Source organism: Cyphellophora attinorum, assembly GCF_001299255.1.
Source record: "Cyphellophora attinorum strain CBS 131958 chromosome Unknown Contig9, whole genome shotgun sequence".
NCBI lineage: Eukaryota > Fungi > Ascomycota > Eurotiomycetes > Chaetothyriales > Cyphellophoraceae > Cyphellophora > Cyphellophora attinorum.
This window is the reverse complement of record NW_017253237.1, coordinates 1,011,716-1,032,508: the sequence shown is the minus strand read 5'-3', so window position 1 is coordinate 1,032,508 and position 20,793 is coordinate 1,011,716. Positions and strand designations below refer to the sequence as shown.

The 20,793-nt window shown below is 53.3% G+C and overlaps 5 protein-coding genes across 5 annotated transcripts; 4 read left to right on the top strand and 1 right to left on the bottom strand.

Annotated features, from left to right (window-relative positions):
* Window positions 1-252: 252 nt before the first annotated feature.
* AB675_9409 (uncharacterized protein) lies at window positions 253-1,027 on the top strand (the record flags this gene model as incomplete). The annotated part of the gene is made up of 2 exons (XM_018149938.1): window positions 253-704; window positions 739-1,027. 2 exons carry the CDS (start codon window positions 253-255, stop codon window positions 1,025-1,027), a joined length of 741 nt encoding a protein of 246 aa, XP_018001367.1.
* A 73-nt stretch (window positions 1,028-1,100) lies between these two features.
* On the bottom strand, window positions 1,101-2,429 carry AB675_9408 (Estradiol 17-beta-dehydrogenase 1; the record flags this gene model as incomplete). Its single annotated transcript, XM_018149937.1, has 3 exons — window positions 1,101-2,010; window positions 2,055-2,224; window positions 2,328-2,429. 3 exons carry the CDS (start codon window positions 2,427-2,429, stop codon window positions 1,101-1,103), a joined length of 1,182 nt encoding a protein of 393 aa, XP_018001701.1.
* Window positions 2,430-2,789: 360 nt separating this feature from the next.
* Window positions 2,790-4,958, top strand: AB675_9407 (uncharacterized protein; the record flags this gene model as incomplete). Its single annotated transcript, XM_018149936.1, has 3 exons — window positions 2,790-2,846; window positions 2,900-4,477; window positions 4,584-4,958. The coding sequence occupies 3 exons, from the start codon at window positions 2,790-2,792 to the stop codon at window positions 4,956-4,958; spliced, it is 2,010 nt and encodes a 669-aa protein (XP_018001712.1).
* A 4,412-nt stretch (window positions 4,959-9,370) lies between these two features.
* On the top strand, window positions 9,371-11,603 carry AB675_9405 (putative glucan endo-1,3-beta-glucosidase btgC; the record flags this gene model as incomplete). Its single annotated transcript, XM_018149935.1, has 3 exons — window positions 9,371-9,749; window positions 9,806-11,372; window positions 11,423-11,603. 3 exons carry the CDS (start codon window positions 9,371-9,373, stop codon window positions 11,601-11,603), a joined length of 2,127 nt encoding a protein of 708 aa, XP_018001528.1.
* A 3,068-nt stretch (window positions 11,604-14,671) lies between these two features.
* Window positions 14,672-17,286, top strand: AB675_9404 (uncharacterized protein; the record flags this gene model as incomplete). Its single annotated transcript, XM_018149934.1, has 5 exons — window positions 14,672-15,210; window positions 15,264-15,784; window positions 16,139-16,539; window positions 16,578-16,941; window positions 17,000-17,286. The coding sequence occupies 5 exons, from the start codon at window positions 14,672-14,674 to the stop codon at window positions 17,284-17,286; spliced, it is 2,112 nt and encodes a 703-aa protein (XP_018001591.1).
* Between the last annotated feature and the right edge of the window lie 3,507 nt (window positions 17,287-20,793).

Here is a 20,793-nt window from a genome sequence, read left to right as displayed (position 1 = left end):
AACCCCTCTAGTGATAATCCGCTTGAGCGTTCTGACATCTGCAATCATCCACGGGTTGGCTTGGGGTTGAGTCAAGCTGATTCGTTGGTCTGGGAAGGACACTGGACTGCCGACAGTCATTCCAGAATTCATGGTTGGGAGCCTTGAAGCAGATCCGAAACTACATGGTTGCACAGGGCATTGTTCGCTTGGATAGCTCCCGAATCCTTAGGAACTCACGGCGATTGTTTTTTCGACTTCTGATCTGAAATCATGGACTTGGTTCAAACTATACGAAAGGAGGGCAGTCGTGGTGGGAGAGGGGATTTTAAGTGGAGCGATGTTCAAACGTCGTCGCATAGGGAGAACTATCTTGGGCACAGTGTGATGGCGCCAACTGGCCGCTGGGCAAGGGGCAGGGATCTGACATGGTATGCGAAAGGCGACAAAGACGCTGCTGATGCAGAGGCCAGTGCTCGTAAGGAGGAGATCAGACGGGTCAAAGAAGCTGAAAATGACGCTATGCTTCGAGCTTTAGGTCTACCGGTGCCTGACAGGGCTAATCCCAACAACGAGCCGCTGGGCAGCAAGAATGACCTGGACAAAGCGCTTCGTGACACTAATACTGCTGAGCAGCCAGTCGCTGGTGGCATTGGATACGGCAAACTTAATGCGGCTGAAGGGAGCTCGAATCAGAATATCGAGCGCATTGAGGGAAATGCCGAGTCACAGGATAAAGAACTTGCTTATGCTCTGAAGGAATACAACCGTCGACATCGCGACGACCGACCTACTTCTCGAAACGAAACCCGCAATCGAAGCCGCAGTCGAGAACGAGATCGAGACCGAGACCGAAAGCATCGCCACCGCAGCAAAGACCGAGAGCGCAGACGCCGCTCCAGGTCGAGAGAGAGACAACGACGACGAGATTATTCGTCAGACCGAGAAAGAACGCATCGCCACCGTAGAAGCCACTCACCCACGCGACAACGACGACACGATCAACGCAGGGATCGATGAAAATTGCCCGGTGAGCGCACGCGGGTAATTATGCGGGGGGAGGCTAGCGCATCCACTAGCTCAATGCTGCATTACTCCCGCGGGGCTCACGGACTGGCTGTCTAGGGTATACCGCCCATCCGATGTAGAAAAGACGCTTGCTCGACCGTATCACTGTCGCTGCTGCGTGCTTTGCCGGCTGGGCGTTCATTGGAGATGTCTGCGGAGATGCTGGTCTCCACGAACTCTTCCAGCTCCTCACTCACAGTCTTTAGCTTCTCTTTCACGCTGGCCACCCCTTCTATGCCGACAATATGGCGCGCAGGTGGATTTGAGTGACCACCGATCGAGGTTATTGCATGAACAGTCTCTGCAACCAGCTTCGATGTATGAGCCGGGCTGAGAGGCGGGTAGAGGCTCACGACCTCGTCTTGACTCAGCAGCGACGGCCCACTTTGCCTAGCTACTTCTGAGGATGGCGATCGCGTATCCAGGCCCGGCGACTGAGGATATTCTGCCTTGACGCCCGGCAGTTGGTTGAGTAAGCCATCGAGCAGGCCTCGGAACAGTGGAGCATTATTGCCGTCTTGTGGTGAATACGCCCTCATTGGAGGAGCAGAGGTGATCTTGTTGGTTAGAATACCAATCTCGATGGACGCTTGGACAATGGTCAACTTTATGTTGAATGGTGCAATCTCATAGGCGATGCTGTCGCAGAATCCTTCTAAGGCCCATCCTGCTGCACAGTACATGCCCAGGCCGGGCGTCCCAAGATGCCCTGTGATGCCTGCCAGTACAATGATATGGCCATTGTGCTTACTGCGCATCTCAGGTATGACCTCTCTGATCATGTTCATAGGTCCGAAGTAATTGCGCTCGAATTGGTCGCGCACAAGCGTCAACGTGTGCGAAGTGGCGGCCATCTCTTCGACAGTGCCAATGACTGCTTCGCTGGTGCAGCAGAAGAGAATGTCGACCTTCTGAAAAGCCGCAACAGCAACAGCAACCGCGGCTTGACATTGACCGACCGACCTGCTTGCTGTTAGACGGAGAGAAGAAGCCCAAGGCTAGCATACCGAATGTCGAGGGCAACGATCTTCAGGCGCTCCTTCCAGCCAGGTGAACGACCGACTTCTGCAAGAAATAGCTTGAAGCCATGACTTCTGCCGCCATCTGTCTCGAATTCAGACTGATTGATGCCCGCAACTACGTAGTCCCCATGATCGAGAGCTTGTCTTGCCAATGCCTAGCCAAGATATTGTCAGTCAATTTTGCATTGGGCGTGACCGGAGCACCTTCTCGAGCAGCAGCAGGCTTCGTGGACGACTTTGAATATGCTAGCAACTTACAATCCCTACGGCTGAGTCCCCGCTCGTTACAAACCATACACGTGGCTCGTTTCGAGTTGGGAAATTTGGTGGTGGGATGGTAGTATTACCACCATTGGCCATGCTCTCACTGCCGCCTCATTGCTCTGACAAAATCGGTTGCGTTGAGTGAGTGATGTCGACGCGGCTATTGTGATTCTTCGGACATGGAACTCGTGCAGACGTTTCGCAGACCTCTTTCATTCAGGGTGAACAGGCAGCTTCGCATTGAATCGTCGCATGAACCGCCAATCAATCCCAGCTCTGGTTGGCCTGGACCACTCCCGAGGCGTCCTAGCAGCCGAACGCCAAGGACCGTCTCCGGCCGTCATCCCAGCCACGTGGGGTCCCGTGGGACGCATCCCGCCTCCGAGATCTTCGAGGATCCTGTAGATAATTTTCTGCGACCTTCATGACAGTGGCATCGAGTTGGACGCCGTCAATATGCCAGAAGCGAGAACCAGCGGCGCCGCTGGAGGGACGCAACCGGCACAGGAGAAGGTAAATTGTTCCCCATTTACTGGCACAGCGCACGGTGCTGACGATGATCCTAGTCCATATGGCAGTCGTTAGCTCAGGGCGTGGGCATTTTCCTCCTCACACAGTTTGCTATCAATCAGGTCGGACCCTATTTCCTCGGCAACAAGACGTCAACATCCTCGACGTCCTCATCTAGAGGAGCGACCGCGCCGGGAAAGCCAAATTTCAACTTCGCTGAACGACCTGCACCGCAAGCAATAACGAATTATAGTGCAACTCCATACAACGTTGGCCCAATATGGCCCGACGACAGTGTCCTGGATCTCAAGATCTATGTCTCTGCAAGTCCAGTCTTGGGGGCTTTCAGCACGCTGCCTCAGAGCGATTTGGTGCTGGATGAGAAGAATATTAAGATGGGTGACTACAACGATGTGAGGGATATCTCGACCGAGATCACCATCCCCACCCAGGTTCAGAATAATGGCACCCTTTGGGCTCACTTCTTCCTCGGCCTTTCCGGCAGCCAACTCGATCCCAGCGAACCTGATTTCAGTCCCGCCACTGCAATTCATTTTCCCCGGGCCTTGAACCACTACATCCCAAAGAAGCGTGCGAAAAAGTTGAAGAACTTGCTCGAGAAATCCGAAGAGAAGGAAGCAGAGCCAGAACCACCACAAAAGCTACAGATCTCGTCCTTCTACCATCCCAACTTCACGGTCGCCATCATCCCTGGGACGGGAGTCCAAAATTGGCGCTCAATGCATCCTGGTATACGGCGCAATATCGTCCTTGAGAGCACCGGAGCCCGCGATCAAACTGGTCAAAATGGATGGTACTACCCAGTCGTCTTCCTCAACACCTTTTGGCAACTCAAACCCCACATGACGGAGCTCAATTCCACAGTCAAGACCGTGCCACTGAACCTTCAGCTCAAGAACTTTGCGAACTGGAAATATAGCATCATGACTTCGATGGACGAAGGTATGCGGCAGTCCCAGATGCAAGCTGCCCAGGGCCAGGCTCTTCCGGGAGGTGGTGATGGCAGCGAGCTGGAGATGTTCAAGGAAGTCCTCCTCGATACCAACATCTACCTGCTGTCTACCACAGCCATCGTGTCTGTCCTACACATGATCTTCGAAATGCTCGCCTTCAAGAACGACATCCAGCACTGGCGCAAGAAGAAAGACAACGTCGGGACTTCCGTGCGCACAATTCTCGCAAATGTCTTTATGCAGACCGTCATTTTCTTGTATCTCATGGACAACAACGAAAACACCTCCTGGATGATTCTGGCCGGGCAAGGCTTCGGAATCCTGTTGGAGGCCTGGAAAATCACCAAGACCGTCAATGTCGTCGTTCGACCTCCCCCGCCAAACTCTTCCTTCTCGTTCCTTCCATACATCATCATATTCGAAGACAAACATCAACTCTCCGATACCGAGAAGAAGACTCAAGAGTACGACGAGATCGCTTTCCGCTACCTGTATATTGTTGCTGTTCCACTCTTGGGCGCGTACGCAATCTACTCTCTGATCTACGACTCCCACAAGTCATGGTACTCCTTCATCATCACAACCCTTGTTGGCAGCGTCTATGCGTACGGTTTCCTCATGATGGTGCCCAGTCTATACATTAACTACAGGCTAAAATCGGTATGTTCCCCTCATTGACGGCCACTTGGCTTTGGGTCCCTCAAACCTAATCCCATACATTCTTCCAAAGTTCTGGTTCAGGCTAACCAATACCGGCGACGAATAGGTGGCACATATGCCGAGCAAGGCCATGACGTACAAGTTCCTGAATACTTTCATCGACGACCTGTTTGCGTTCACAATCAGGATGCCCACGCTGCATCGTCTAGCTACGTTGCGTGATGACGTTATCTTCTTCGTATGGCTGTACCAGAAGTGGAAGTATAGAGTAGATTACTCTAGGATCAACGAGTTTGGGCAAGGTGGGGATAGTGACGATGAGGGTGAGGGTGAAGGCAAGGGCGAGAAGTTACTGGATGGACAGGACGTCAAGGAGTTGAAGCCAAGTGCAGCAAGTGAGAGTGCGACTATTGACGAGGCGAAGGCGCAAGCAGTGAGTGCGAGTGGGGTCGAGAAGAAGGGTGGAAAGAAGAGAAAGTGAGCGTTGCATAGCGTAGCTGGGTGCTCTGTAAGGCTCGGCCTAGGCATCGACCGGAGTGGCAGTCAAACAAGGTCGACTCGTGCTCGTTACAATTGATCTTGCGTGGGTCACTTACCATGGGTCGTAGTGACGAGCCACAGTTGGGATAACATTATCTCATAGAATTGCATGGCGTCCAGCACCATTGCGCTGTTCATTGTTGATTGAAGATGATAAGACACTATCTAGAAGACGTCTCCCTAAAGCTGTCAAACCTCACGCGAACTCTGCTGCTACTGGCCTTATGCCAACAGCAGCAGCTGCTCTCAGAACCTCACGCCGGCTGATGCTTGCAGCAACAGGCTCTGTGGCTATGTCGCTCCCTTATGTGCGGCGTGCCGGCTTATGGCCCTTCGGGATGTGATCATCCTTGTTGGGCTTGTGCTTTACGGCCCTGCTCTGCGGATGGTTTCGAGGTAATCTACACTGAGGGCAGTGTGTGTTGTGGTCCCTATAGGATATCAGCTCTAGTCGACCTTAAGTAGCCTGATAGGCACTCACTGGAGCGATGTCAGTAAGACAGATGAATTAGTCGATAGTACCTGGCAACACTTACCCAGACGAGTGGTCCATGATTGTTGGGACAGTACCACTGATTAGCTGGCTGCCTGTCCGGCATTTTGTTCGGTGGCGTGGTAGGAGGCGATGGAGACGGAGATCGCTGGCGGTCTTCCCCCTTCGCAGCTGGTGTAGAAGAAGAGTCTTCGGGTTGTTGTTCCTTCTCCATCTTGTAAGTATATTCAAATCAATCAGTATCCCGGAGCTGTGAGTTACTGACCGTAATGAGGTAGGAGATGGTGCTCTGAGGACATCATTCTCTCACTTCAGAGATATTCAGACGCCATTTATACTTTCTCCGGCCATTGATTTGAGGTAGAAGTTCTGCTCTCGAAAGTGCGAACGTGCCTCATGCCTCGAACTCCTGAAGAATTGCAAGGAACTTATGTTTCGCCGGCGGATCGTTCTGGCACCCATGTCGTCTCGGTCCTGGGCCAGAAGAGAGGAAGCAGGGACGGCACTGGCACCGTGCCGTTTCGACGAAGCGAGGAGCCGGACCTGATCATGTGTGGCAGTCATTCGGTTTGAGGACGTGTGACCGTGTGCACCGATAGTGATCGATGTCACTTGCTCAGCAGATGTGCAATTCTGGCACTGTGTCTGATTTGGGCGGCGATTGGCTGAACTACTTCCAAAGAACACTCCAACAGAGGCAGGCAAATAGGAGAACTACTCATCCTAGCTGCCGAGGACTCAAGTGGATCGAGAGCGCGTGGGTCTGCGAGCAAGATGTTGACTTGCGGGTAGATCTTTCGTTGGCAAAATCGTCAAAAGCTCTTTCATGCACCGCCTCCGATGAGAACGCCTAGTACATGCCCCTGCGCCAGTGAGAGCCAACCGATGCATTCAGATATGCAGCCTGCCTGCTTCAGACCTTTCGGCGCGCCTTCGAGAACGCTGAGCAGCGGAAGTATGATAGCGATCACGGAACCAGCAACCGAAGTCAAGTCTGTAACGAAACGGCATACACTTTTGGTTCATCACGGGACATCGTTAAAGTTGTGATTGACATCGCTCCGCAATATCGCAGCAAACAATCCACCGTCTCGAAGAGCCTGCTGGGCGGTGGCAGTGCGTAAGTGTACCGGAAGTTCTGACTTACGGCACAGTGTTCGTGGTGATCGCAAAGCTTCTCCAGTGACTCAAATTGACTTACTCAAGATCATACTCTGTTGACTGTACATGTCAACGGCGCTGCACTTTCAGTTTGCGCGTTTTAACTGGTGATTTAGCCGGCCACAGCTCGGTCGCCGTATTGGCGTCTGCGAACCCATTCACTTATCTTGTCGGCACGACTCGCACAGACAGTTAGCTTAGGCATTGTGAACGGCACCAAAGGTGGACTAAGGTCTAATCTTAGTACCAGTGAATATTGTGTTGTTTCAAGAATTCGATGAGATGGAACTTGAAGACGTGACGTCGGATCTCTCTGTGGCGCTAGTTGCCCGAGCTGAGAAAGTGGAGACCGACGGTTGCCTTGTTTCGAAGCACTTACTAACCCCTACTGAGGCTCTCTACCAGAGACTTAGAGTCATCATTGATCAGAGGTCCGATAGTATTAATGCTGACGTGCACTGCCACGTTCTGACTTGAGCATGATCTTTGCGGAGCAGCTTGTGGGATCTATAATTCGAGTTGCAACGAGGACCAATGTGGAAGGCAATCATGAGTGACCATCGCCTTGCTGGCCGCAATGTGGCTGTGATAGAGCATTGGCATCTCACGTGCTGCAACGCTCATGCAGCATGGATAGCTAAACGACGCTCGGACTTGCCATTTGTGAAACACGAGGTCAAGCATATTGGTCTGGCAGGTGCCGCCGCGACTGAGGGCAAGTAGCGTCTGACAGATGATCTTGCGTCGGGCACTTTCCTTGCATCTCGTAATGCGGCGAGCGTTGAGAGGATGGAAACATCTGGAATTTGGAACTTTGACATCCCTAAAGTTTAGCAAGGTTCCCTGAGAGCTTCTCATGCATGGTCGCTGTGCACATGATCAGTAGTCATCAACGAGTAACGTTTCGAGTGGCGGACTGCTCAGCATGATTGGCCCAGACACTCTTTCCCGAAAGTCGGTGCAGAGCATACGTACCAGCCTGGCACGAAGACGCGGACCAAAGCTCCAAAGCATCGGCACAATCGCGCGAGTAGCCTAGACTAGGATGCGGGCTCCTGCCGAAGCACTCACTCCGTACAAACTCCTTTTGCTGTTCGACCAGGCTAATGAGACGCCGCTGAAAGGGCGGCGCATTCTTTGTGTAGGACTTGCTCGACTTGGGCGCCCAGATTCCACTTGTCGTGGGCCAGGACGTGCTGGGTATCATGTTTTCCCCATAGGGCGGTCCTGCTCACATAAAGCATGTGGTAAAGTCAAAAGGTTGATCTGTGCTTGAGAATCCCATCCTGGAGCAACCCAGATGAGGTCCCGAGAGACATCTCAGCATCGAGGTCTGACATTGACCTGTACTTCTCACAGTACAATGAAGCCTTCGCTATCTGCTGGCCAGAGCCGTTTGAAAAGAGCTGATCTCAGACTGTCAAGCAATAAAGTGACCGAAGCTGGCCACGGCAGCACCCATTCAGGGAACCGAGCAGATCAGCTGTCACTTCGTGCTTGCGTCACTCGCATGCCGGGAGTGTTTCGAGGACCATTCGTGGTTTCTACACCTGCTTCCACCGAATTGTTCTCGCACAGAAATATGCTAAGGTCATGCAGGCAGGCCATGCAATGCGAACTGCTTGGCGAGATGCCTTGCGCGGAGGTTGTCCGGACTTACAAGTGCGGCCCAACCACAGAATGAGATTCGCCAACGACGATATCGAGGACAGGCAGGATTATCAATTTCCGAGTGAATCCTTCAGAGCGAGTCGCGGGGTTGGTCCTGCGTTGTTTGCCAAAGCGTGCGCTTCCCTGAATTATCTGACGGGACAACGTAATGCAGAATCCGGGATGAAGTATGCTCGTATCAGCATAGGGAGCTCATTGAGCGCTGTCGGCCAAACGGTCAGAAGGGACTGCGAGAGGCAGAGAGAGGTACGCCGTATATGCGATTACCTGAGGTTTCAACTACTAGCTCGACATCTGACGCACGGCCCATATAAAATTAACAGGCGCAAATTATTGGTCAAGCAAGGGCAGACAGGCGTTCGTTAGAGGCTGCAGAGTACCCCTGGTACCCAGATCTGGTCACTGAGGCGCTATTTCCAGGTCATCGGAGGAACGGTGACGAGGACCGCGGGCTCCAGCAGGGGGGGCAAAAAGCATGCTTAGTCCCGCGCCCAAAGTGTGAAATCACCAATGAAGGGGTACCATGGTCCCTCGCGTGGCCGGGCCAACCACTGCGACCAGCCTTCGCTTACCACTACTACACTTTCAAGATTTTATGCCTGGCCGCCTCCTTTCGTAGACGCGTACGGAGACGAGCAGCTTCAGCAACATGCAATCTATTGTACACTCGACGATTGCATTCGCGCGAATGGTTTGACCTCGAGTGAAACTGGAGTATTCATTGTTCTTTGTACCTCGTGCTGAGACTGTCAAAGACACAACGAGTCAACGCCATCCTGGGCCCCCACCCTCTGCACCTACGATTAGTCTTGTTTCACATCGCCCGCAATACCATTCTCCCTCACTGCAATCCTGCGCTGACATCGACTGTGCCCGGTATTGCTAGGGCTCCCGCTCTTCTCTCATGATTGCAAAAGCACCACGAGCATCGATTCAGTAGCAACAAGGACAGTCGTTTTCCGGGTTTGGTTGTCTGCTAGCTTGCACATTCGTTACAGCCCACGTATACTCGACATCGAGGCGCAGCCATGTCCAACAACCGACAGTATTACGAAAATGATAGCAGCTACTATCAGGCGCAGCCTGGTCAGCACACAGCGTACCATGACTCGCCTGCCAGAGACATCATCTCACCTCCGCCGCAGTACACCTCGCCGCCACCTCAGACCCATTCAAGAGGTTGGACGCAGGAACGTGAAGTACAACGAAGGCCTGCACCTGGGCCTTACTCCGACTCTTCGCCTCCTCTTCCCCCGGCGCACAGAGAAGAGCCTGGGCTCTCGAGGATAGACACGCATAATTCGCAGGGCTACCGGCCAACATCAGTGGTGACGCCCGGCATGGACAACTTCTCCGACCACGCCCAAGGCGGAGGAATGCACGGTCTTGCACAAGGCGTGGCTGACCGTAATGAAAGGGAAAGTGGACTCGACGCTTTGCGGTCGATGCATGACTCGTCACAGCAAGATGGCTACGGCAGCTACAATCGCGACTTCCCAAGAGGCGGTACCATGCCGCCACCTGGCACTTGCCAAACAACGACCGCCCATTTTATGCCACCGGCCTTCCCATGGGTGCCGACGCCTCTACACCGGGCACCATTACTCCAGACCCATCGTCGAGCTACTCCGGTCGTAATATTCCTCTTGACCATTATCCTCCACATCCGAACGAGAACAGGATGTCCTATTACCAGGACTCTCCTTACCACCTCCAGAGCTCCCCATACCACGCTACCACCAGTCAGGCCAGCGTGAACCCACACGATATCATCGACGACGGTGACGACGGTTTTATGCCTGAACCTCAGCGCCGGAGTTTCATGCCCGGGAAATCCAAATCTGCCGAACGCATGGGAGGTGCTGCCGCAGGTGCTGGTGGTGCAGCTGGTCTGGCTGGCGTCTTTGGTAAGAACGGAGGCTCAAGCACATACACACCAGTGTCAGCACGTGATGGCGCTGAGAAAAGCGAATGGCTGTCAAAACAGAGGAAGGGGGGTAGCAGGATGAGGTGTGTAGTCGGCGGCATTATTGGTGCTGTGATCCTACTAGCAATCATTGGCGGTGTTGTTGGTGGGATTCTCGGATCGAGGAGCAAAAGTGGCGGGGGTGGTTCCGGGTCCGGAGGCGGATCTGGCTCAGCGGCCAGTTCAACATGGAACACTGCCTCTGGGGACTTGGCAGCCAACGGTGATCTCGACAAGGACTCGCCTGAGATCAAGGCCTTGCTCAACAACAAAAACCTGCACCGCGTCTTTCCCGCCATGGACTACACCCCATGGGGCACGCAGTATCCCCTCTGCGAGAAGTACCCGCCTTCTCCCAACAATGTCACTCGCGACATGGCTGTGATGTCTCAACTGACCAACACCATCCGCCTCTATGGTATCGATTGCAATCAGACCGAGATGGTACTCCATTCAGTCGAGCAACTTGGTCTGACAGATATGAAAATCTGGCTTGGTGTATGGATCGACACTAATTCCACCACCAATGATCGGCAGATGAAGCATATGTATCAGCTTCTCACTGATAGAAAAGACCACTCGATTTTCAAAGGCGTCATAATCGGCAACGAAGCACTGTTTCGTGCTGGGGAAGATAAAAGCCAGTCACAGACCGAGCTCGGCGATTTTCTCGACGATGCTCGTAAGGAGTTCGAATCGAACGGATGGGATCTGCCAATTGCGACGTCTGACTTAGGCGACAACTGGAACGCAGCTCTTGTTTCGCACGTTGATTATGTCATGGCCAACATTCATCCATTCTTCGCTGGCGTTCAAGTCGAAGAAGCAGCAGGATGGACATGGAGCTTCTGGCAAAATCACAACGTTCCGCTCACCGCTGGCACCAGCAAAGGACAGATCATCAGTGAAACTGGCTGGCCAAGTGGAGGAGGTACCGACTGCGGCGGCGAGACCGGCGACTGTGCACCAGGCCAATCTGGCTCCGTGGCGAGTGTGGACAACATGAATACATTCATGAACGACTGGGTTTGCCAAGCGATTGACAATGGTACTGACTACTTCTGGTAAGATCGCCTCCAGTTCACCTGAAATCTCAACTGACATGTTGACTCAGGTTCTCGGCATTCGACGAGCCATGGAAAGTGTCCTTCAACGAGCCGGGCAAAGAATGGGAAGACAAATGGGGTCTCATGGACCCCGCAAGAAACCTCAAGGATGGCCTCGTCATTCCTGATTGTGGTGGCAAGACTGTCGTTGGCGTCGATTGGTCAAAGTCTGGCCAGACCAAGAGATGAGATGTCAATACTTCCCTCAAGTTTGACTGAGCGGTCACGCTCACAAGCATGATATCGCACAGCGCTCTCAGCAACGCTCTCAGCAAGAACCACCAAGACATTGCGGCAGGGTCGTGTCGGCACTCCTGGACTGCATTTTGGCTCGCTGTCAGAAAAGACTGATATAACTTCGATCCTCTGCATTAGGATACCGGGCACATTCATCCTACGGACGGCCACGGGTACACAAGGCGAGGACCGTGCAATCTACCCATCGCCGCCGAGGATCACGTCAACACTAGCCCATGACGAACGACCTACTCATCATAAGTGTACATCAATACATCCCAGGACACTCCATTTGGACAGGTAAATCAGGCAGCATGACAGGTATGACTTAGGCCGGTAAGCGTACAAAAGTTGCAGCATACTCCGGCTTCTGTTTTGATCGTTTGCATGGCATAGATAGCGATGGCAACTTTGGGTCAACACGCATTGTGACGGTTGATGACTGTCTGTATGGTACCTATAACTGCGAAAGGGAAGAGCTGGACGAGCTTTAAAGGGTCTGAAGCCCTTGGCCACTGTGCAGATCGTCACATCCCCACGATCAGGCATGGAAGCAACGAAAACAGTATGTACATTCTACGTAGCGATAATGATGAGCGAGAGCAAGCGATTGAGAACTTGAAAGCTGTTTTCACTCCGATTGTGTCTACTGGAAGATACTTACCTGACGCCGGATGACTTACGTGTCTGGCTTATCTCAGACCGGATGACAAGATGTGAGCAAGCCAGTGTACACGTGCAGCTGCGACTGCGGAAGCGGTCTCTAGGGACACAATCGTAGAACCTGTCGGAAATGAAGCCAGCCATGACAGAAGTGCACTGCGGTGGCGCCAGCGCGTGGCAATAGTTGATTCACTGGGATCACGTAGCTGGTTTTCTGGATCATGATAAGAAATATATATATGTGCTGATGCGGGACTACGTGACCGCACGGCGACACGTCGCATAATCGACCCTGCACAAGGTTGATACTCGGCCCTCGTGGATAGATTGGGTGTTTCTGTAGTTATGTCGAGGATCTTGGTTAAACCTATGCTGCCAGGTACCTAGGTATGCTGAGCGTCGACACAGGCCAAGTCTGGGCAAATGTCCACTGACTTCGCATGCGAACTCGTGACGCGTGAGTCTGATACACGACATTATCAGTGGCCTGACCCACTGCATATGTCAAAGATAGGCCTGCAGAATAGCTGATGCAAGAGCCCTGCAGAATGCTTCATCTTTGCGCAAAGTACTATACAGCGTCAACCTGGCGATAGAGATCGAGTCTTGACTCCGTTCTCCGTGCTGGGGTACCGGTGAGCAGAAGCATAACTTTGATGTTAGATATCAAGAAAGCATGGGCCGCAGATGGTGGGTGCGATTGGACGCTATACTGTGGTAGCTTGCGACTCGTAGTAGTGCCCTTGCAAAGCTCCAACAGCGAGACGCCGAGTGCTTGCTTCGGCAATGAGAGCTGACATTACCTCACGGCTCATCTTCCGGCAGTCCGGATGTTCTGAATGCAGATTATATGCACATTGAGGGCGCAGGCAGCACAACTCACCTCTTGGCGAGCATGTCCATTGAGCCTGAACAACCTGCTGTTGCGACGAGCAAGGATTGCAGGCATGAAATACGAAGCACCTGACTTCCCACATCGGTCTTCGTCCATGCTTCACGTGGTCATCTGACTTGAGAAATGGAGGGGAGGACTCGACCCTGTGCTCGGCTGGAGTGGTCCGGGCCGAGAACGGGCATGACTGTGCAAAGAGAGGGAATGTCATCGACATCGAAGACACACCGTCCTCGAAGTCGAGAGGCTGGCAACGAGTTAAGATAAGCAACACTGACCGGTGAGCGTCTGAGTCTTGCTTGTCCTCTAGTTCAAAACTCAGTAAGGCTGTCATGACTGTTCTGATGCTTTCGATCTATAGCTCTCTGAAGCGGCTTGCATTCCGGCAATCCGATGAAAAGGTATATCCGCGCCCCGAATGGCGGCAGAAGGGTGTCATCGTAGGACAGAGTTCTTCGAGGCGAGAACCGGTGACAAAGGCTCTGGTGTAGCAGGTGGGATGGTGTCGAGATGATGAACGAGCAAGGTCCGAACCAGGTGGGGTCGTTGCGCCCGGTTTGAGTGAAGAAATGCTGTTGAACCGATAGAAAGGAAAGAGTAGCGATACTGCACCTCTAAGTTCTGATGATAACGTTGTTGGAATTGCAGCTCCCTCTTCTGCAGTTCCACCTGTTTGATATTGATTCTTGAATCATCACTGCTGATCGTCGTCGTCGCCGAGGGATCATCCTTGGTGTTGTGTGGATTGTCTTGGGTACCAACCGTCTCCTTGGGCACCAGAAGCTTCAACAATTCTCAGCAATCCCAGCAGTCAGCACGGTGAACGCCCTTCGAGTTGATGCTGGGAAGGTCAAGCTTGCTGATACATCCAAGTCTCTCGTCGGTGTCCATGTTGTCTTCTCCTCGACATTAAACTCAACAGCAGACAGTAGCGACTTGGAAGCTCTACTTTTGCTGGAGTCCGAGCGTTGCACTTGCCGCGTTGGCACCAAGCGGAGGCGGTGACGTCGGCCTGTCCCCACGGCAAAGGAGCAGCACAAGAATCCTTCTGATCAGCACTCTCAAATCTCCTGGAGTGGTGCAGTCATATACATGACCTTTTCGACAACAGCAACTTTATATACTCCCTCATACTAACTATTCCATCTTCTCAGTATAGCGACTGAGTAAAGTCAACAAGAGCCGTCGGACACCGGGCTCTAGCTTGCATAACCCCCACTATCATACCGCTGAAGGATTCCGCCGAGAATCAGGAATACGGCCCTCAGGCTCGTCTGACTCGTCTCATCTTCATTTCCCCTTACTGCGTCAAACTTCTGCACCATGTTTTGACCGCTCTGACGGTTGAGGCACGATCTCCGTGTTTTGAGAAATTTTTCTGCACACACAGCAAGCGAGCATCAGCATCGCACACCGGCTCATCGCTATACTGTCTCCCAGGGCTGGACCCTGACAGGCACACAACATGGACAATCGCTATCGACCTCGCTCGCCCCCTGGCCACCGCCGACTCCCTGCGCAGGACCCACGAGTTTCAACAGGCTTCATTTCCACCTCATATGAGCCAGCCTACTCTTCGTACCCACGGAGCGCGGTTGAGCCGCCGTACTCGCACGCTCGTCATAGCAGCATCTATGATCCTGCCCCTTATGTCAAGAGACATGCATACAACGATCCCTACAGCGGATCTGTCAGTCGGACGCAGTATCCTGCTACGTCTTTCAGCAGGCCTAGAAACAACTCCGCTGTGGTTGCTGATACGAGGCGACCTGTGAGCATGTATGGAGGTCAAAGCAGCTCACCGACCCGATACAAACCTGTCGTTAGCAATGCCCCACGCGACCGTCCCCGGAGCCCGCCCTCCTACAACTCGGCGAGAGACGACTCCAAATACCTCGTACCTGCTCGTTCCAACGGATCAGACCATCATCAACGACATTATAGCGCCAGAGGCGCAGATGTTGACAGGCTAGCTCCGGCCGGGCGGTCCAGCAAGCGGCCTGAGTACCATCAGGCTGGTGGCTACAACGCGGGCTCCAAAGGCTACGCGGCTCTAGGGGCATTAAGGATGACGACTTCAGCTACACTGGGCCACGAGAACAATTCGCGCGGGACTATCCAGATCGTGGGCCATCATCTCGTGATACTCTGCCCAGGGATGTCCCTCCACCACGAGATTTCCCACCTGTGCGAGAAAGAGACATGCCGCCACCCCGCGATATTCCGCCGCCGCGGCGCGAGAGGCCTGTCAGTGTTATGGACCCCTTGGACCTGAAATCAGCTTCGCTCCGCCGTGACCCTCTGCCTCCTTCTCGTCAGCCCGACAGACTAGAACCTGTCCGCAGAAGCGTATACGACGATGTTCCGGACCGGTCAAGCGACTTGCCACAGCGTCGCCACTCCATGCGCCAACCTGTTGTACATCAACCGCCTTTGACGCAGGATCTTCGAGACGATGGTCGTGGCCCCATCCGTGAGATTGTCGATCGCACGGCGCCTCGAGTCCGGCGTGAGCGCTATGACGACGACGATCCCCCTCCTAAACTCCGTCAACGGGAAATGGAACCGCCTCATGACCGTGAGCAAGACTTACGCCGTGAACGTGATCGTGACAGGCCACGCGAAAGAGAGCGCGAATACGTCAAAGAACGTGACCGAGATCGAGATACTCGCGAGCGAGAATATCGTGAACGAGATCGCGAGAGGGAGCGCGAACGAGAGAAGGACCGCGCGGCTGAGCCGGAGTATGATCGAGAGCGAGAGCGAGAACGAGAACGTGACCGAGATCGAGGTGATCGAGACAAAGAACGTCACAGACGCTCGGAGAAGAAGGATCGATACTCTGATGACGATCGTGATCAGAGGACGAGCGACGGAAGCGCAGAGCATTCTGGTACCAGCAAGGTCGCTGCTGCTGGGCTGACAGGCGTAGCCACTGCTGGTATCGCCAACGCTTTAATGAAATCGAAGAAGTCTGATGAACCATCAGATAGTGACGAACGGAAGGAGAGACGGCGGAGACGCCACCACCACCACAAGGACGAGGATGAGCTGGATCAAGGAGACCCTGGTCTTCCTGCTGATGCAAAACACAGGGCCTTGCCCGAGACTGAGGACAACCACAACCAGCAACGTGACAGTGGATATGGGACCTCCCGCCGTGAAGACCCTGGCGATTCCCCAGACGATGAGCACGTCAAGCGTCGCCACCGTCGGCGCCATCATGACCGTGATTCAGAGGATGTTCCGGCAGAGGACGGCTTGCAACCACCCCATCAACACGCCGAACGAGACGTCAGCCAGGTGATGATGGTGCAGGACACCATCGACGTCGTGAGAAATCACGCAGTCGTGAAGTACTCGACCCCCAGCGCACCATCTCGCCAGGCGACGAAGACGATGGTCGCAAACGTCGGGTCACCCTCGTGGAGCCAGAGAGGAAAGAAGAGTTCAAGCCTAAAGGCATCCTGAAGCCCCAACGAATGACTCCATTCCCGGAAGATCCGAATCCCACAAGAGAAGGAGTAGCGCCTCTTAAGGAATCTGGCAAGCAGAACCAGCCAGGCATTCCGGATGGCGCACGCTGGACGAAGATCAGTCGCATGTTGGTGAACCCTGAAGCGCTCGAGAAATACAACGAGCGGTTTGAAGAGCGCGAAGAATACGTGATCGTGCTGCGAGTGCTTACGAGGGAGGAAATCACAAAGTTTGCTGAGAAGACCCAACAGATCAGAGGTAAGTCTCATGAGTCCGACTTCATTGCCAGAACATGGCGCTGACCTATATCCCACAGCGGAGCGTGAACGTCAGTGGCAAGAGCAAGTAGAGGAGCGACGAAGTGCTGAAGCCGAACGCCGTCACCATCCTGATGACGAAGATGATGAGGACGACGATGAAGAAGCAGACCTTCCACGCGCGGCCCTGGACTCGAAGCCAGCAGAGCCAGGTCTTGATCCTCAGGACCTGATCAATCCGGAGCATCAGCCAGCCGCGATACCTGGGGCTAGCTTCGCCAATGCTCCGCTTCCCGAAATCAAGCTGGACGATGTCGAGGCCGCCAACTATTCGACCAACGTGTAGTGACGTGTTGCCTCAGTGGCCTTGTCAACTCACACCATCTGCCGACATAAGGCAGCGCTCGGAGTGCCTGGGGCGTCGGTGGTCACACAACAGCCAGATGAGATTCCAACGCTCAATAACGCCCGTCCCAACCAATATTCAAGGAATTGTAATTGAGTGGTTGACAGCACGGGGACATGCCTGCTTGCGGTAGAATCAGGCCTGATGCATGCATTGGTCTCTACCGAGCACGATGACTTGAACGATTTGACAATCATAGTAGTGTGGTAGATTGGAAATCAGTTATGTACGACACAGGCAAGAGACTTACCGGACGATAATAGGCATTGCGAAGCGCATTGCATCTACTTTTCTTGCTCTGTTTCCTCTAAGCGAGGTGGTCGCTTTACTCTCTTTGTCACTTACCTGTGCACTGCTCGTTGGCCGGCTCGCTTAGAGCATCATGGGAATACACAAAGCTGAAGCTGTGTGCTGCAGGCCTTGCACGACCTTGGGACGGCAGATGAAAGGCGCTGGGGCTGGCGGCTTGCTAGGTTTCCGGAGGTCTGTTGTCGACGCTATCAGCTGCTGTGGCAATTGGTCAGTAGCAATGAAACAGTCGAAAGATATCAAATCGTGGAAAGGGCGAGCGAGCAGCCATGGCCATCAACACTCTGTCATGCTGCGGCGGCTGCCATACGTTTCGGTCAGTTTTTGGCAGTGCATTTGCCTGCTGCACACAGAAATTTAGCGCCAAGAGCGTCGCTGGATCGTGCACATAAGCTCCTGCTCCAACAAAGTGTATACAGGCAGTCGTAAGAGTGCTCTTGAAGGAAAATTGACAACTCTAGCCGCTTCCAGGTGATTGGGTCGACCGTTCATTGCGAGAACGGCGTCGTGGTTGCACGACGACCAACTTTGCGCGCAGTGTGGCGCAGCACTCTCCAACGCACACTCAAGGCGGTGCTTTGAGCGACGGTCGAAATGCCAGTGATGATAGCGTGCACTCCTAGGGAGCAGATCGTCAAATCAGGGTTGCGACGACGAATTTGACATTTCTACCCCGCAGGCTGCCTGGCAGGTGGGCATGCCATGCACCGCGTGGTACCCTTGTGGGCAAGAGAAAACCTCGTGGCTTTGTGATGTGCGCGCGTGGAAAACGTGGTGCGTGGTCTCATGGATCCAGGGATCTGGGTGGGCTAGCAAGAAGTCGGTCGGAAAGTTTCTCTTTGCCATGGAAGGTCGTAGTGGTTGCAAGAAAAGATGTGCAAAAGATCTGCACCTGAAGTCATTGTCTATAGGTTAGGATTCAGAGGGGTTTCAAAGCCTCTCGGCGATGAGTTCCCGTTACGACAGTGCCCAAAGGTTGCTTGCGCTGTGGGATGTTTTCAAGTAGCCATGATCATGAGTAGTTACCTTGCTGTCTGAGTCTTCGCTGATCCGCGGATGCGGCCTGGCCAACACGGTCACCTCTAAAGTGTCAGTATGGCTGTCGTAGGTAGTGACAGTCCTCATAGGATGTTGTGATAGGCTTTACCAGCCACCACACCCTTGTCAGAATGCCCTGGTATGGAGGCTGGAGCAGCAGTTCGCGCCTATAGCGTTTACCGACCGGGGTGTATAACTCGCAAGGAACGGATCGACATCCAAGAAGTGCCTCGGAGAATGGTGGCATTTACTAAGTATCATTATCATCTCTGATGCTTTTACTGATATGCCAACTTCGTTCTGCGCGCGGAGTTACTTGCATTGCATCTCTGAGAAACTCACTCCTGGCGGTGAGTGACCGATCTCACCGCCTCATCTTGCAGCTGTCATCAATGCCCTCGTGTGCGCCTCCGTCTGATAGCGAGATGCCTCATTTGGCCAGGATGTACCAGATCCGAGGACAGGGACTGCAAAGATCGCTGCAAGGTTGTGCGATTGTCGCCGATTTGCGCCCCTCGTTCGTGCGCGCCGGCAAGCAGGGGAGTCTGCAGGCCTTCCAGCATCCCAGCCGAGACTCAAGCGTCTCGATTCGAGCGCTGCAGTGGTTCAGGCTGGAGGCCCTGCACTTTTACGAATCAATATGCAGGTGTTGACAATCAGTCTATAACATCATAGATATCGATCCGATGGCACTCCTGACCATAGACCCGATCGTCTTGAAGCGTTCCCGAATCCCGATCTATATCTCAGCCACTGAAGATAGGTATCAGATGACTGCCACACACTCGCATTCTTGAATTACCGTACATCAGCCGTGACTTTTGCTTTGGCACTGCTGCTTATTATCATTTCGACACACCACGCCGTGGACGGCGCGCAAAACACTATTAGCGAGGTTTGAGGACTTGGGGAGGTCCACTCAGGACGAGATTTTGGTTACGGAGAGGTCCAACTTCCGAGTTCCAGTCGAAGCCTTTGCTCGTTGAGGCAAATATGCTGATGCCATCTGTTTCCCGGCCAAGCAATCTCTGCTCTTTTATGTGCTGATTTCGTTTGCTGATATCATCCATCCTCGCGAGCGTTCTGCAAGATGCTCACCGTCAGAGGAATGGACAACTTCGCGATATGAAACATGAGATCCAAAGATCCAAGATTTGATGGCTGTTTCTTACCGCAACAAAAGCAGGAATGGCGTATTCCACCAGGTGTCCACCTAAGCTCCTGGGGGCGCTCAAGCAAGCTACAGAGCAATCCTTGTTCATTTCGCTTGTTGATCTGCGAGACTTGCGACATGGAGTCAAGACTCAAGACCCGTCAAGCCACATGATGCCCAGGTATCTCGGGCATGAACGTAGCATTTTGCCTTGCTATGTCCTGCAGCAATCACAGTATGACATACTTTCTCATTCAGATGCGATAGAAGCAACGGCCACACATCTTCTCGCCGGTCACAATGTCTGCGTTGCGAAGATTTAGATTCAGGCAGTGTGGCGGAAATCAGGTGCCGGCCGTTTACCACCTGGCAAAAAAGCCTCTGCTTTGAGCCTTTGACGTTGTGGACGGCAAGAGCCTCTCGCACTTGCTGGGGGCCCCTGCCTCTAGTCCACGGAAATAACATCCTGAGGCCAGGCATCATCTAACGTCGCTCTGCAAGTCAAAAGTATGCCAACGCCGTGAGTGCCGTTAATCTTCGCGCGAGCCACAGTCGCGTAGTCGAATTGAAGAGAGCTTGATTAATGATCAGATCAGTGGTTCTGTCAACACAGGCGCACCAGATGCTGAGCGTGTCTCTTGTTATATTGACTGATGCCCTGCGAGCCTACCAATAAGCATTCCCGTTTCCGTCGGGAAATCAGCAACGAGGTCAATGAGCGGAGGAACGATTGTCGAACCCACCCGTCAAACCTTCTGTCGAGGGGAGTCTTTTGCACTGCTTCGCGCTAGACTCGTGGCAGCCGTCAATGTCATTGTGGTCTTGTCGAATGTCATGTTATTCCTATCGTGCAACAATAATTGACCATTGTTGCTTACATTTGTGTATGTCGATTCGCAGCAGGAGCTACAGAGCCGATGCAAGGTTGCTCGCAATGCCGGTAAATG